The sequence below is a fragment of the Vombatus ursinus genome, unplaced genomic scaffold, assembly GCF_900497805.2.
Source record: "Vombatus ursinus unplaced genomic scaffold, bare-nosed wombat genome assembly UNPS02014945.1, whole genome shotgun sequence".
Classification (NCBI taxonomy): domain Eukaryota; kingdom Metazoa; phylum Chordata; class Mammalia; order Diprotodontia; family Vombatidae; genus Vombatus; species Vombatus ursinus.
Window position 1 is genome coordinate 22,760,190 of NW_020954723.1, and position 12,144 is coordinate 22,772,333.

Sequence of the window (12,144 nt, forward strand, 5' to 3'; positions counted from 1 at the left end):
AACAAGGAAAATATCAAGGCTCACCCATTACTATAAAGAAACTATATACCAGGTCTTTTCCTCTAATTTCTCCCCTTTTAAACTTTATCTACACAACAAATAAGGAAAACTAAGTCAAACTATGTAAAGAATAGAAAAATCTTCTATTTTAGTCAACAGATTTACTTGAGATGAGCTGAACTGAGAACATGGTCATTTTTCATGTTCCCTCTACATCATTTCCATATTTAGATGGTAGCAGAATCCTCCAATCTCACTAATTCATTCAAATAAAAACTATTTCAACTTGGAAAGATACTACTTTGGATGAGGCTGTTTTTTTCAAAATCATGAATAAGAATGGACTTTACTATTTTTATAACTTTTACTAAGAATATTCTAGATATTTGACAAAAACTGCTGGGAAAATTGTAAAGTACCATGGCAGAAATTAGGTTTAATTTGACAATATCTCACAGTAAGCTCAAAACAGATGTGATCTGAATATTAAAAGTCACAATGTAACCAAATTTCATACTTATGAGTAGGGAGGAGAATTCTTAATCAAACAAGAAATAAAAGTAATTGCCAAACAAATAAATGAATGAATGAATGCAGCTGGGATGTGAAGGGAAGCTATTAATTAGGGGAAAATTGTTAAATTAAATTATCTCTGGTATCCAATTATATCTGATATCCAAGATATATAGGGAATTATAACAAAAGTATATAAGACCAGGAGTCATTATCCCCAATCGATAAGTGGTCAAAATAGATGAATAAACTGATCTGAAAAGAACTCAAGCGAGTAACATGACTCTTCCAAGTTGAAAACTATTAATAACTTTAGAATAGATTATTTCAAATAATGAGAAAAACGTGAACCAAAACAACTCTGATGTTTCATCTTACAAATTGGAAAAGTTGACAAAGGATAGAAATATACAATCTAAGAGTGGCTGTAGATAAGACAGGCACACAAATACACTGTTTGTGGAACTGTGAATTGGTCCATCCATTCTGAAGAACAATTTGAAATTGTGCTAAAAGAGTTTCTAAAATGACCATACTGTTTGATCCAGAAATGATTATCTTAAGGAGGCTAAAGACAGAAAGAAAGGTTACATATATACTAAAAAATTCATAGAGCAAATAACTGGAAACAAAGTTAATATCTATCTACTTTGGAGAACACTAAACAAACTGTAGTATCTGAATGTCATGCCATAAGAAATAGCGAACATCAATAATTTAGAGAAACATAGGGAAGATTTATATGAACTGATACAGCATGAACTAAGGAGGAGGTAAACAATATATACAATTACAATGAAGATTAAATGGCATGAAGACAAAAATTAAACTGAACTCTATGTAATTAAGATGAACACTTTTTGCCTCAGAGAAGAGATAAGAAAATGCATCTCCCTATGACAGGACATTTTCTTCATGGAAATGTAAAGCCCACAATTACATGTTTTCTGACTTTTTTAATGCAAAGACTGATTGTGCTGAGTTTTCCTCTTCTTTTTCTTTTTTGTCTTTAAAATATACTATTTGTCATACAGGATTGGCTCTCTGGGAAGGGGAGGGAGAGGGATACTGGAGAAAAATATAATGATGTAAAAAACAAAAGACATGAATAAAAATTTATTTGAAAAAAAAAAGAAAGAAAGAAAATGCATCTCCTTTCCTTTTTGGAAGAAGAGGCCTAAGGGTGTGGAACTAAGCATATGGCTTAGTTGGTTAATTTTGCTGTTTTAGCCATTTTTCCCCTTTTCTTTTTTAATATGTTACAAGAGATGGTGTACTGAGTAGATTAGGGGTGAGTGTTATATACAGATATGGAGCTGATGTAAAGACAAAACAGGTATCAACACTTTTCTTTAAAAAAGAAAACCTCTGGGGCAGCTAGGTGGTGCAGTGGATAGAGCACTGGCCAGGACCCGAGTTCAAATCCAGCCTCAGACACATAACACTTAGACTAGTTGTGTGACCCTGGGCAAATCACTTAACCCTGATTGCCTCACCCCCCCCCCAAAAAAAAAGAAAGAAAGAAAAGAAAAAGAAAAAAAAGAAAACTTCTGAAATGTTTCATTCTGAGACTATTTCTAATGGGGTGAGGTATACCACTGTGTGCCAGAAGAAAAAAAAAGGAAATTTAAATCTACAATGATTTACAATAATGCATATGATAGTGGAAGAAGCTCACTTAATGAAAGTAATATCAAGAAAGAGCTCACCCTCTATTTAAAGGGAAATCATTTATTTGCATAGCAGACCACTCAACTGCCCTACTCATTACTCAATTGGGTTACAAGTTCTTTTTTTAAAAAGGAGGCTCACCTGAGATTTCCATTTTCTTGCAGAATCTGCATCAAGTTAAATGTGGGTTCTGGCTGCTGAATTTCAGGCTTGGGGCAAGGAGTAGTTTCTCCATTCCATTCAGAAGTTTTCAAGGGACTCTCTTTGGGTGGAGTATCCAGCAACGCAGTCAGTGAAGGCATATATTTGGTTTGATTTTCTTCAAGAGAACCTGCAGACTCCTCTTGGGATGCTTCCTGCTCTTCGTCTTCATGTTCTATTTGATCCTCTTCTTCCTCTTCACTCTCCGTCTCAGTTTTAATGGATATTTCAGTTGGCTGCAGAAGCACTAAAAAAGAAGAACCACTAATGCTGCTGAAAAAAATTAAGTGTTTTACTCTCTCACCTTTCCAGTATTATATACAAACATTTATATTGGGCCAGAGACAAGACAGAAAAGTAATAGTATATAGGTATGTCTATGCAAAATGTGTATTTCTGGTCTCTTCATTATATTTTACCTACTATCTTGCCATAATGCCAAAGGACAAATTCATTGTACTTAATACAGAACATATCTTAAACCACTTTATTTACTCTTGTAGGGTAGAAGGCAGATTATCATTGTTTTTCATGGCTTTATGTAAGGGGGAAAAAAAAACATTTCTGAGACTTATGTTTGCAAAGAGAATCACTGCTCAGCTCTACCCTTAAAAAACAAACTTGGCAAATGTAGCTTCCAAAGAGAATACAGTGCCAGTTGGTATAAATCATTACTTCATTTTTCCTATAACAAATTTTCTGCATCAAGGAAATTTGAAAATAGAACTGAGAAAACTAAACTGTCAGGGACCTAGGAAGCCAAACACTGTATGTAGAATTTGGGGTACAGGGGAATGTCCCTTTATTCCATGTGCAGAGGAATGAAATACTTTTGTCCTTCTAAGAGCAAAGCAGCAAAAAAGCTCATTACCTAATCATGAACTAATTAAATCAGTAACTCTTAAGGGCTACATTCAACTTATAAAAACTTGATTATTTCATAAGTACCATGTATTTATGTAATGCTAAAGTTATAATAACAGCTTAAATATACATGTACTATTTCTCTTACTATAAATACTATGGAAGGAAAGGTTTTAAAAGAAAACTCTAAGAATCCTCTTGAAATTAAGTTCTATGGCTTCACAAAAGATTAAGTAATTGTAAGAACAGCTCAAAAGGACTAACTAAAAGGCTAGCTAACTTATTCTATCAAGAGATCTGGTTAACTGAGTTTAGTTAAGGCCAACAGTATATTTGTACCTGGGTACTTTGGCCTTAGTGCCCTCAATCTGCCATTCCGTCTTCTGCGTTTTCGCACCTCGAGGGATAGAAGTTTCCTTTCATAAAGCACAGCATGTAGCTTGGCCTTTGCGTTCACATCCTCCACCTTCATTTCTGGCCCTGCATCAACAGCCACTCTGGGAAAACAACAGTGAAGTATAGCGTTTACAAATTTCTCTCCTTTATTTCAATGCCGAGCCTGGTGGAAGTCTGTACCAAGTGTACCCTTGTCATTGTACCCAGTGACTCCAGGGAATTCTAAAATGTTTGACAGTTAAACAGGAAAACTGGGAAACCCTGTCTGAATTAGTGAAATATCTGAATAAACTATTTTTAAAAAATATTTTTTGTTAATTTCAAATACATAAACAATAGCATTAGGAGACTGCATTATATTAATGTAGAGGGTCCCAAGCCTTTTGTGTCAAGAAGTTACTCTATTTTAGTAAAACCCTATGATTAAACAAAAGTAGGGAAGCTAAGATGGTTGACAAAAATCTGTGAGAAAAAAATGATGATTCTGGTGAGCTGCCAAAAACTGCCACCAAACCCTGATTCCCATCATGCCATCCCCATTGGAGCACACTACTTGAAATACCAAGCTACGGGAAAGCAGGAGGTGGGATTGGGGGTGGTATGTGAGGGGGTAGAGGAGGTGGAATATTGGCAGATCCTAGCCTATAATCTACCAGATGATTGGAATCAGGTCAGGACACTGTGATATAGTTGAAAAATATCCTGAAGTCATTCTAAATTGAAGATGAGAGTAGGAAATAAATTAAGGAACTTTTTAATGTTGTCCCAAGCCAACTTCACAATAGCTTGCTATAAAACAATGGGGTCAATTCATTCATTCATTCATTCATTCATTCATTCAATATTTATTTAGTACCTACTATGGAAAAAGACACTTTGCTAGGGGCCATAAATTTAAAATAAATAAATACTCCTAGCTACCTGTCATTTCAATAAGGAAGAAAGCAAACTATTTATTTGAATAAATTGACTTCAATCGAAATGGCTAATCCTATAGCCATATGTAGACAGATCACACTAAATTTAAAACTGAAAAACTGTAATTCCTTGTCCTGAAATACACATGCATTCCTTCCTCCAAATCATTGTTTTCCAGATTTTGATCATATTTAAGTTAGGTTTATGGTTTAATATCCCCCTAATTCACTGGGGAAAAATGAATTTACTGAGTCTACCTATTAGGATAAAATTTTCTGGCTACCATGAATGTCTAACTCTAACTCCCTATCACATCAATCAGAGTCAGAGTCTTACACAATTCTGCCTGTATTATCCAGAAAAAAAGTAAGAAAAAGATCCTCCTTTTAGAAAAGCTCTCAATATACTATTATAACTGCAACTACAAACTTCTAAATAAAACCTTTTGTACAGTGAATTCTCAGAGATCAAAGAACTGGTTATAAAATCTCCATCTCTATAGATTATTTTTAAATAGTCTAGATAAAACAAAGCTATCCTAGACAAATGAACACATCTTTCTAACAGAGAACTGTGGAAAAAATATGCAAAATTAAACTCCTGCCCAATTAAATTTTTAATTCTTATTACGTGTAATCAAATTTATGTCATTTATTTCAGAATAAAGGAGGTCTTTAGAATGAGGTTTTCATTAACTTTGAAGAGCATGCACACCCTGGTTCATGATAAATGATTATGATTTTAAACACAAGAAACAATACCTTAAATTTTTATACCACTAAGGATCTTAACTGATGGCAAGATAATGCATTAACAAATGAGGTAGTATGGTATAGTAGAATGATCTCAGTATTTGATGTCTGAGGACTTGGTACAAACCTTGACTCTCCTTACTACCTGAGTAATCTTGGGAAAACGATTTTACCTCTTTCTGGATCTGTTTCTTTCTTTACGAAAGGAGGGGAGAGATGATCCATGAGACCTCTTTTAGCTCTAAATCTTAGCTCATGAAATAGATAAACGGGTGAGAAAATAATTTATAGGTTTTACAGAAATGTGAACTGTTAATATATGAAAACATTAATTACTATATATCAGAGAAGCACTGACTAGCCTAATAAGACTGTGAAGGGTTTAAACTTTTTCCCCTAGAACTTCTGTTGTCGTTTAGATCAATTATTTCAGTGTTGTGGGTCAATGGCATCAAACTCAAATAGAAACAGATCCAGAGGGATGCATATTGACTTAGAAAATCACAAATTAACATTATCTATGTTGTATTGCATTTTTATTTATTTTGTTAAATATTTCCCAGTGACATTTTATTCTGGTTAGAGGTGCCCTGCAGGAGAGAGTTTGACCCCTCTGGTGTAGTAACACCTCGTCAAGTGTTTCCAGTGCAAATGATCCCCTATACTGCTACTTATATAGCCCTAGAAAATTACTTGGAGGTACTGAGGGGTCAAGTGACTTTCCCAGAGTCACAAACTCTATACATGATGGAGGCAGGTTTAAAACCCAGGTCTTTTTGACTGACTTCAACATTAATTTCTCTATTATGCTATATGATTTTTTTAAAAAAAATATTGCAAATACATAGAAGTATTATCTAACAGTCAGAATCTAAGATTATTAGGGGCTAGAAAATGCATTAATTTGTTTGGACTTCAATACTGAGACAAGTCACAATCATTTTATTCCTGCTTCTTCATTAAACAAGTGACAATAAACCTGTTTCACTTCTTCCCAGGAAAGATCTAAACATGTATATTTGTAAAGGATTTGGAATAGCAAATCTCTCATAAAACTAAATGTATTTAAAGTGCTTTGTATGCCACAAAGTGAAACATAAATATCATTATCATTATAATAAATGAATTTATCTCTTCTCAAAAGTATAAAGAGAGGCAGAAAGGCACAGAGTATAGAGAACTGGCCTTGGAGTTTGGGAGCCCTGGATACGAGTCTGACAAATATTGACTGTATGATCCTGGGCAGGTCACTTACTCAATCAGTGATCCAGGCAACTCTTAGGTATGTAAATTGCAAAGGAAGAATTGCATTCTACCAATCTGCATTGGTAGAAGGGGTTTCCTCATAGGGAGTTCCCTAGAGCAACTGAAGTACAGGTTTATAGTTTCATAACCTCTAATCCAATAGGGAGAAATAAATTTGGTGTACCTGTATATTTGACTGATGTACTGTGGCTGTTCTTAAGATAAGATGGCCAATTCCCTATCACTGAAATCACAGTCAGAATTTTCTGCATATTTTGCCGGCATAATCCAGAATATCTCCATTACAATGTTCAAAAAAAGATTCCTTCTGGCCAATTTCTCAAGTCTATTATAGCGATAATTGCAAATTTTAAATGAAAACTTTTGGGCAGTTAATTCTCAGAGCTCAAAGAAAAGTTTGACCTACTAAAGGTGGTTAAATATATCCTCCCTCTGATGGGGTTATGTGCCCACCATTCAGTTTGAAAACCCTTAGATTTTTATATTCCCCTTACCTCCCTTCCAAAGCCTCAGCCTGGCCTTTTTGATCTTATTCAGTTGCGCCTTCCTCCCTGGCCCTAAAAAGAACCTGGCTCCTGTTTGTCCTTAGAAACTGCCATTATTTCCCTTTGAAAGCTCTCTTTATCTCCCTTTGAAAGCAAACTTCTACCTTCCAGTTGCCTTCATTATCTTTTTCTTTTCTTTCTTTCTTTCTTTCTTTTTTTTTTTTTTTAGGCAATTGGGGGTAAGTGACTTGCCCAGGGTCACACAGCTAGTAAGTGTCAAGTGTTTGGTCTGAGGCCAGATTTGAACTCAGGTCCTCCTGACTTCAGGGCCAGTGCTCTATCCACTGCACCACCTCGCTGCCCCCCTCCCTTCATTATCTATTCTCATTGTTAATTCAAATCTCTCAGACCTTCCAAACGGAATTCCCACCTGGACCCTTTTTTTCCAACCACCTTCCCCCTTCAACTGCCTTTGCATTGTGGCTACACCCAATCTCCCTTCCACTGTTTTGCCTTCCTATGACCCCTGGCCATTTCCCACCCCTAATCCTAGCTAGGCGCCATGAGGTCCAGGACCCAGGAGTTCTGTTCACCCCAGCTTACTAGCCACTCTCATCCAGATCTCCTTAGACCCCTCCTCCAGTCACTCCAAACTACTTGGCCACTCCTAGATCCCTCCCACAGTCTTTCTGCACTTAAGATTCACCTTTGCCCCCATTCAGATGCTGGGAATTTCTCATGCCCAAAGTCTGGGACTCTCATACCCGCTTGTCCGTAGGGGCGTCACCTGGCCTCCCCCATTCAGAGGCTGAGCTGTTCTCACGCCTAGAGGCTGAGACCCTCATGCCCGCTCATCCTTACGGGCGTTACCGGACCACCTTAGCCCCCATTCAGATGCTGAGAACCTGTCACACCCAGAGGCTGAGACTCTCATGCCTGCTCATCCTCACGGGCATCACCTGGCCTATATGTGATTATCTTTAATAAACTATTTCTCTGGCTGGAAGATTTGGGTTGAATTCATTCAGGCAGATCCGGTGCCACGATCTGGGGCTTTTCCCAGCACCCCAAAACCTCCCATGATCTTGGGGTACCTCTGTGCATCTAGGAGCACCCCAAAACCCCTACACCTCTTCACCACCTCCCCCAAAAAAGTGTAAAGCAAAAGAGTTACATATGTACAGAACTACTTTTCTAATGGTCAAATGCCTCCATTGTAGCCATGGGAATTGTCTTTGGTCTCAATGCTTTATTTTTCTGGCTAGACTATTCATCTAGATCAGAGCTTCTAATCAGAATCATGTTTCTAAATAAACATATTTTAAAAGGATATACATAGGATTACAAAGGAAACTCATCACATTAAAATACAGTTACCAAGATTTTTAAATAAACTTAGAAAGTTCACAGATACTAGGTTAAAAACTCCTGATGTAGATAAAGCTTTCCCCAACTCTTCCCAAACCTTCAAAATCCCCTACCAACCATATACAGGCCCTGAAGCACAGGTTTTCTGAACATTTTCAGTTCTGCACACTTCTAATTCTCTTGGACAAACCTGAAGTAGCATATGTCCAGATGCACAAAGGCTAGATTAACAAACCACTGAAATCCCCTATAAAAATAAATTTTGAGTGAACAGCAAGTTTAGTTTCCACTCTAAATCTCTTTCTGAAATAGCCAAGCAAGAACAGTTAGTAGCAGCTGCTATAAAGGTTTACCTGTAGCTCTAATACAGAAAAATTCAACTGTTTTTATAGAAGGGGTACCAAAATAGGCCACAATTAGGTAACACTATCAAACTGAACCAGACTGTAAAATGTTCTCTAAGGTAACAAAACTTTTGCATTCCATGCTCAATCTCTGCATAGTCACACAATCGCCCATGCAATCTCAACTTTTCAAAACTACTTACCGTGGCCTCCCTACCAACAGGCTTCTTCTTGTGTTTCCCCTACAGGAGTAGAGAGGACAACTGATTAATGGACAACAATATGCACACATAGGCATCCTTTCTCTCTCTCACACACATATATACACACACAGCTTCTTGGTGCTTTTTTTTTTTTTAAACAAGGTGCCACTTTTCCTGAAGCCTATTTCATTTATTGTAGCTCCTCAGCATAGAATCTAGGTCAAAGAGAGAAGCTCTCTCTAGGGAGAAAATACATAAAGGTGAGAATCTTTTTACAGACAATGGATCTGGAGGATTATTAGCTCAAAGGGACATTTCTAAAGATGCTTACAAAGAAGGGAAAGGAGGAAGAACAAATGGAGCTAGGAGGATATTCTAGTTAACTGGTGAAGTCAAATGACCACCAGTCTTTGAGGGTTCACAAAGGAAAAGAACTTCTTTACTTCATAACCAAAGGTAGATCTGAAGGCTATGACGACACTGAACTGCTACTAATCCTTTTTAAGATAATTAGCTTTCTACATCTCTAAAAACATAAAAGTGTTCATTAGACAATTCTCCTAAATAACTGTTTTTCTCTGCAAGTACTTTCCCTTGCATCTACTAGATGGTTTTCTCCTCTTACTGTTCCTAAAAAATTTCCATCCATTGTTTATAATACAAGCTATACTTCCAGGCTGAAAGTAGGAAAAGATTTCTCTGGGTAGTACAGAGCAGCACAGCCCAGATCCTCTGTCAAGCTATATGGCAAAAAGCCCAGGAATAGCAAGCTAAATACAAAACACATCCCTAATCCTAGGTCCAAAGAATCCAAAAAGACCCATTATACTAGCATCAGCTCCATATAAGTTGTCAAGGCACTTGTAATCCTAATTTTATGAAACCAGTTAATCCTTGAAAAACTGATTACAAATAAAATTACCATACATCTAACTGATTACAAATAAAATTACCATAAATCTAAGTTTATTCAAAATGCATTAGGGCCCTCACAATTTAGGTGAATCTTGGAATAAATCTTTTTTTATGAAACAAAGACTCACCCTTTTAATTTGTCAGTTTTACAAACTGTTTTGATAATTCACAAATATTTCATTTATCTGGTATTAACTGTCTATCACTTAGGAAGGAGGCATTCCATATTAAGTCAATTTCTCCACTTAGATAAAATTCTTCATTATGAAAATTTTCGATGGAAAATTATCTAAACTTTACTACACACTCTTGCCATCTTAGGCAACTAGGTGATACAGTAAATAAGAGTGCTGGGCATAGAAGCACAAAGACCTGAGTTCAAATACTTCCTCACACACTTACTATCTACGTGATCCTGGACAAGTCACTTAACTTCTGTCTGCTTCAGTTTCTCCATACGCAGGACAGGGATAAGAAAAGCACCTGCCTCCCAAGGTTGTTGAATTTAAAATGAGACAATATTTGTAAAGCGCTTTGTTAATTTTAAAGAACTATATAAATGCTATAGTTATTATTATCTAGAACATAATTGAGTTTTTTTTTTTTTTTTGGTGATTCACAAATATCTCTACCAAAAACCATTATTGTACTCTGCTGTACTATGGTGATGTCCTGAGGAGCTCGTGAAGTATGTAATGGTGTTTGGGGCTACACTAAATAGCCTTAATATCCTTAGATCCCTAAAAGAATTGAATTCCAGAATGGAATTTAGCAGAGATAAATATGAAATCCTACACATGGGTTCAAAAAACAACTTCTTAAGCACAAGACAAGGGAAATCTCAATAAATGTGGGAAAAAGACTTGGGGGCAAGGGCAGTTAGCAGACAGGAAGCTCAAGGAGTTAGTACTGTGACATCAACCAAAAAAGGTAATGAGATCTCAGGCTGCACTTAGAGAAAAAGAATGCCCACAATTTTGGGATAGGGTTAAAGTCTAAGTGTACTTTGTACTGGTCATACATCTGCACTCTGCCCTTGTCCCAAATCCAGAGAACTATACTAGGTTCTGGGTACCACAATTGAGAAAAGATGGTGGCAAGCTGGAACATATCAACAGGAGAGAGACCAGGATGGTAAGGCTGGATAGGAGAAGGGATGCAGATCATGCTATGAAAGGATCAGTTGATATATTGTATCTCAATATTTACAACTGAGATTATTTAGCTACCTGGAGAAGATAATTTAGGGGGAACATGATAGCTTTCTTCAAGTAGTTGAAGGTCTGTCATATAAAAAGGGGATGAAATGTGTTCTGCTCAGGTGGTAGAAATAGGAACAATGGATAGAAATTTAAGAGAGAAAAATCTGATTTCATATAAGGAAAAAATTTTGCAATGATTAGAGCTATCCCAAAAGGGTAAGATTTCTTTTCTTTTCTTTTTTTGTGAGGCAATTGGGATTAAGTGACTTGCCCCATCACACAGCTAGTGTTATGCATCTGAGGCTGTATTTGAACTCAGGTCCTCCTTACTCCAGGGCTGGGTGCTCTATCCATTGCGCCACCTAGCTGCCCCCCAAAAGGGTATGATTCACTTCAAGAGAGGTATGGGTTCGGGGCCCCCTTACTGGAAATCTTCAAAGAGTGGTTAGAAGGCAACTATTACTACTACTACTACAGAAGGCATTTCTGTTCAGAAGTTAATTTAGATGGCCTCTGAGGTCCCTTCCAAATCTGAGGTTATGTGATTCTTATGTCTGCTTTTTATAGTTATTCTACCTACAAATTCCTATCATGCAATGAGCTATCACTTTTTCAGTTTCATATATGTATATTTTGCCTCTCTTCTAATCTGCTGTTTTTTAATCTATTAAAAGCTAGAAAATTAGAAAATTAAGTTTGTTTAAAGGCTCTGTCTAAAAGAATAGACTTTGAGTGAGGAACTAGGGGCTTTGTTCTCAGAACTATCCACGGAGCTCTTAGTTCATGGATTTGTGACATTCACTTTGCGTCATTAGACATCTTTTTTTTCTTTTTTGGCTTCATTCTGGTTCTTGGTCATGTCCCAGAGAGCCGAGATTTTCAAATGAATGACCTCAAGTAAAGTGTTGCTGTATCAGATTTGCTTAAATAAAAGCACACCTTTATATAAATAGCCCCTTTCCATCAAGGAACTAGCATCATAATTTCTATGTAGCCATTTTCTTTGTCTTTCATTTACTTCTTCCTCACAATGTGATCCTTTCCAG

General features: G+C 36.6%; 1 protein-coding gene across 2 annotated transcripts in view; it reads right to left on the reverse strand.

Annotated features, from left to right (window-relative positions):
* The window catches only part of TTLL5 (tubulin tyrosine ligase like 5), a 230,980-nt gene that overhangs the window by 170,370 nt on the left and 48,466 nt on the right, over positions 1-12,144 (reverse strand). For both annotated transcript variants that reach the window (XM_027844934.1, XM_027844933.1), the window contains exons 10-12: positions 8,982-9,020; positions 3,589-3,746; positions 2,326-2,632 (exon numbers count right to left, since the gene is read on the reverse strand). In XM_027844934.1, the coding sequence (XP_027700735.1) occupies positions 2,326-2,632; positions 3,589-3,746; positions 8,982-9,020 (504 nt within the window). The remainder of the gene's footprint in view (positions 1-2,325; positions 2,633-3,588; positions 3,747-8,981; positions 9,021-12,144) is intronic.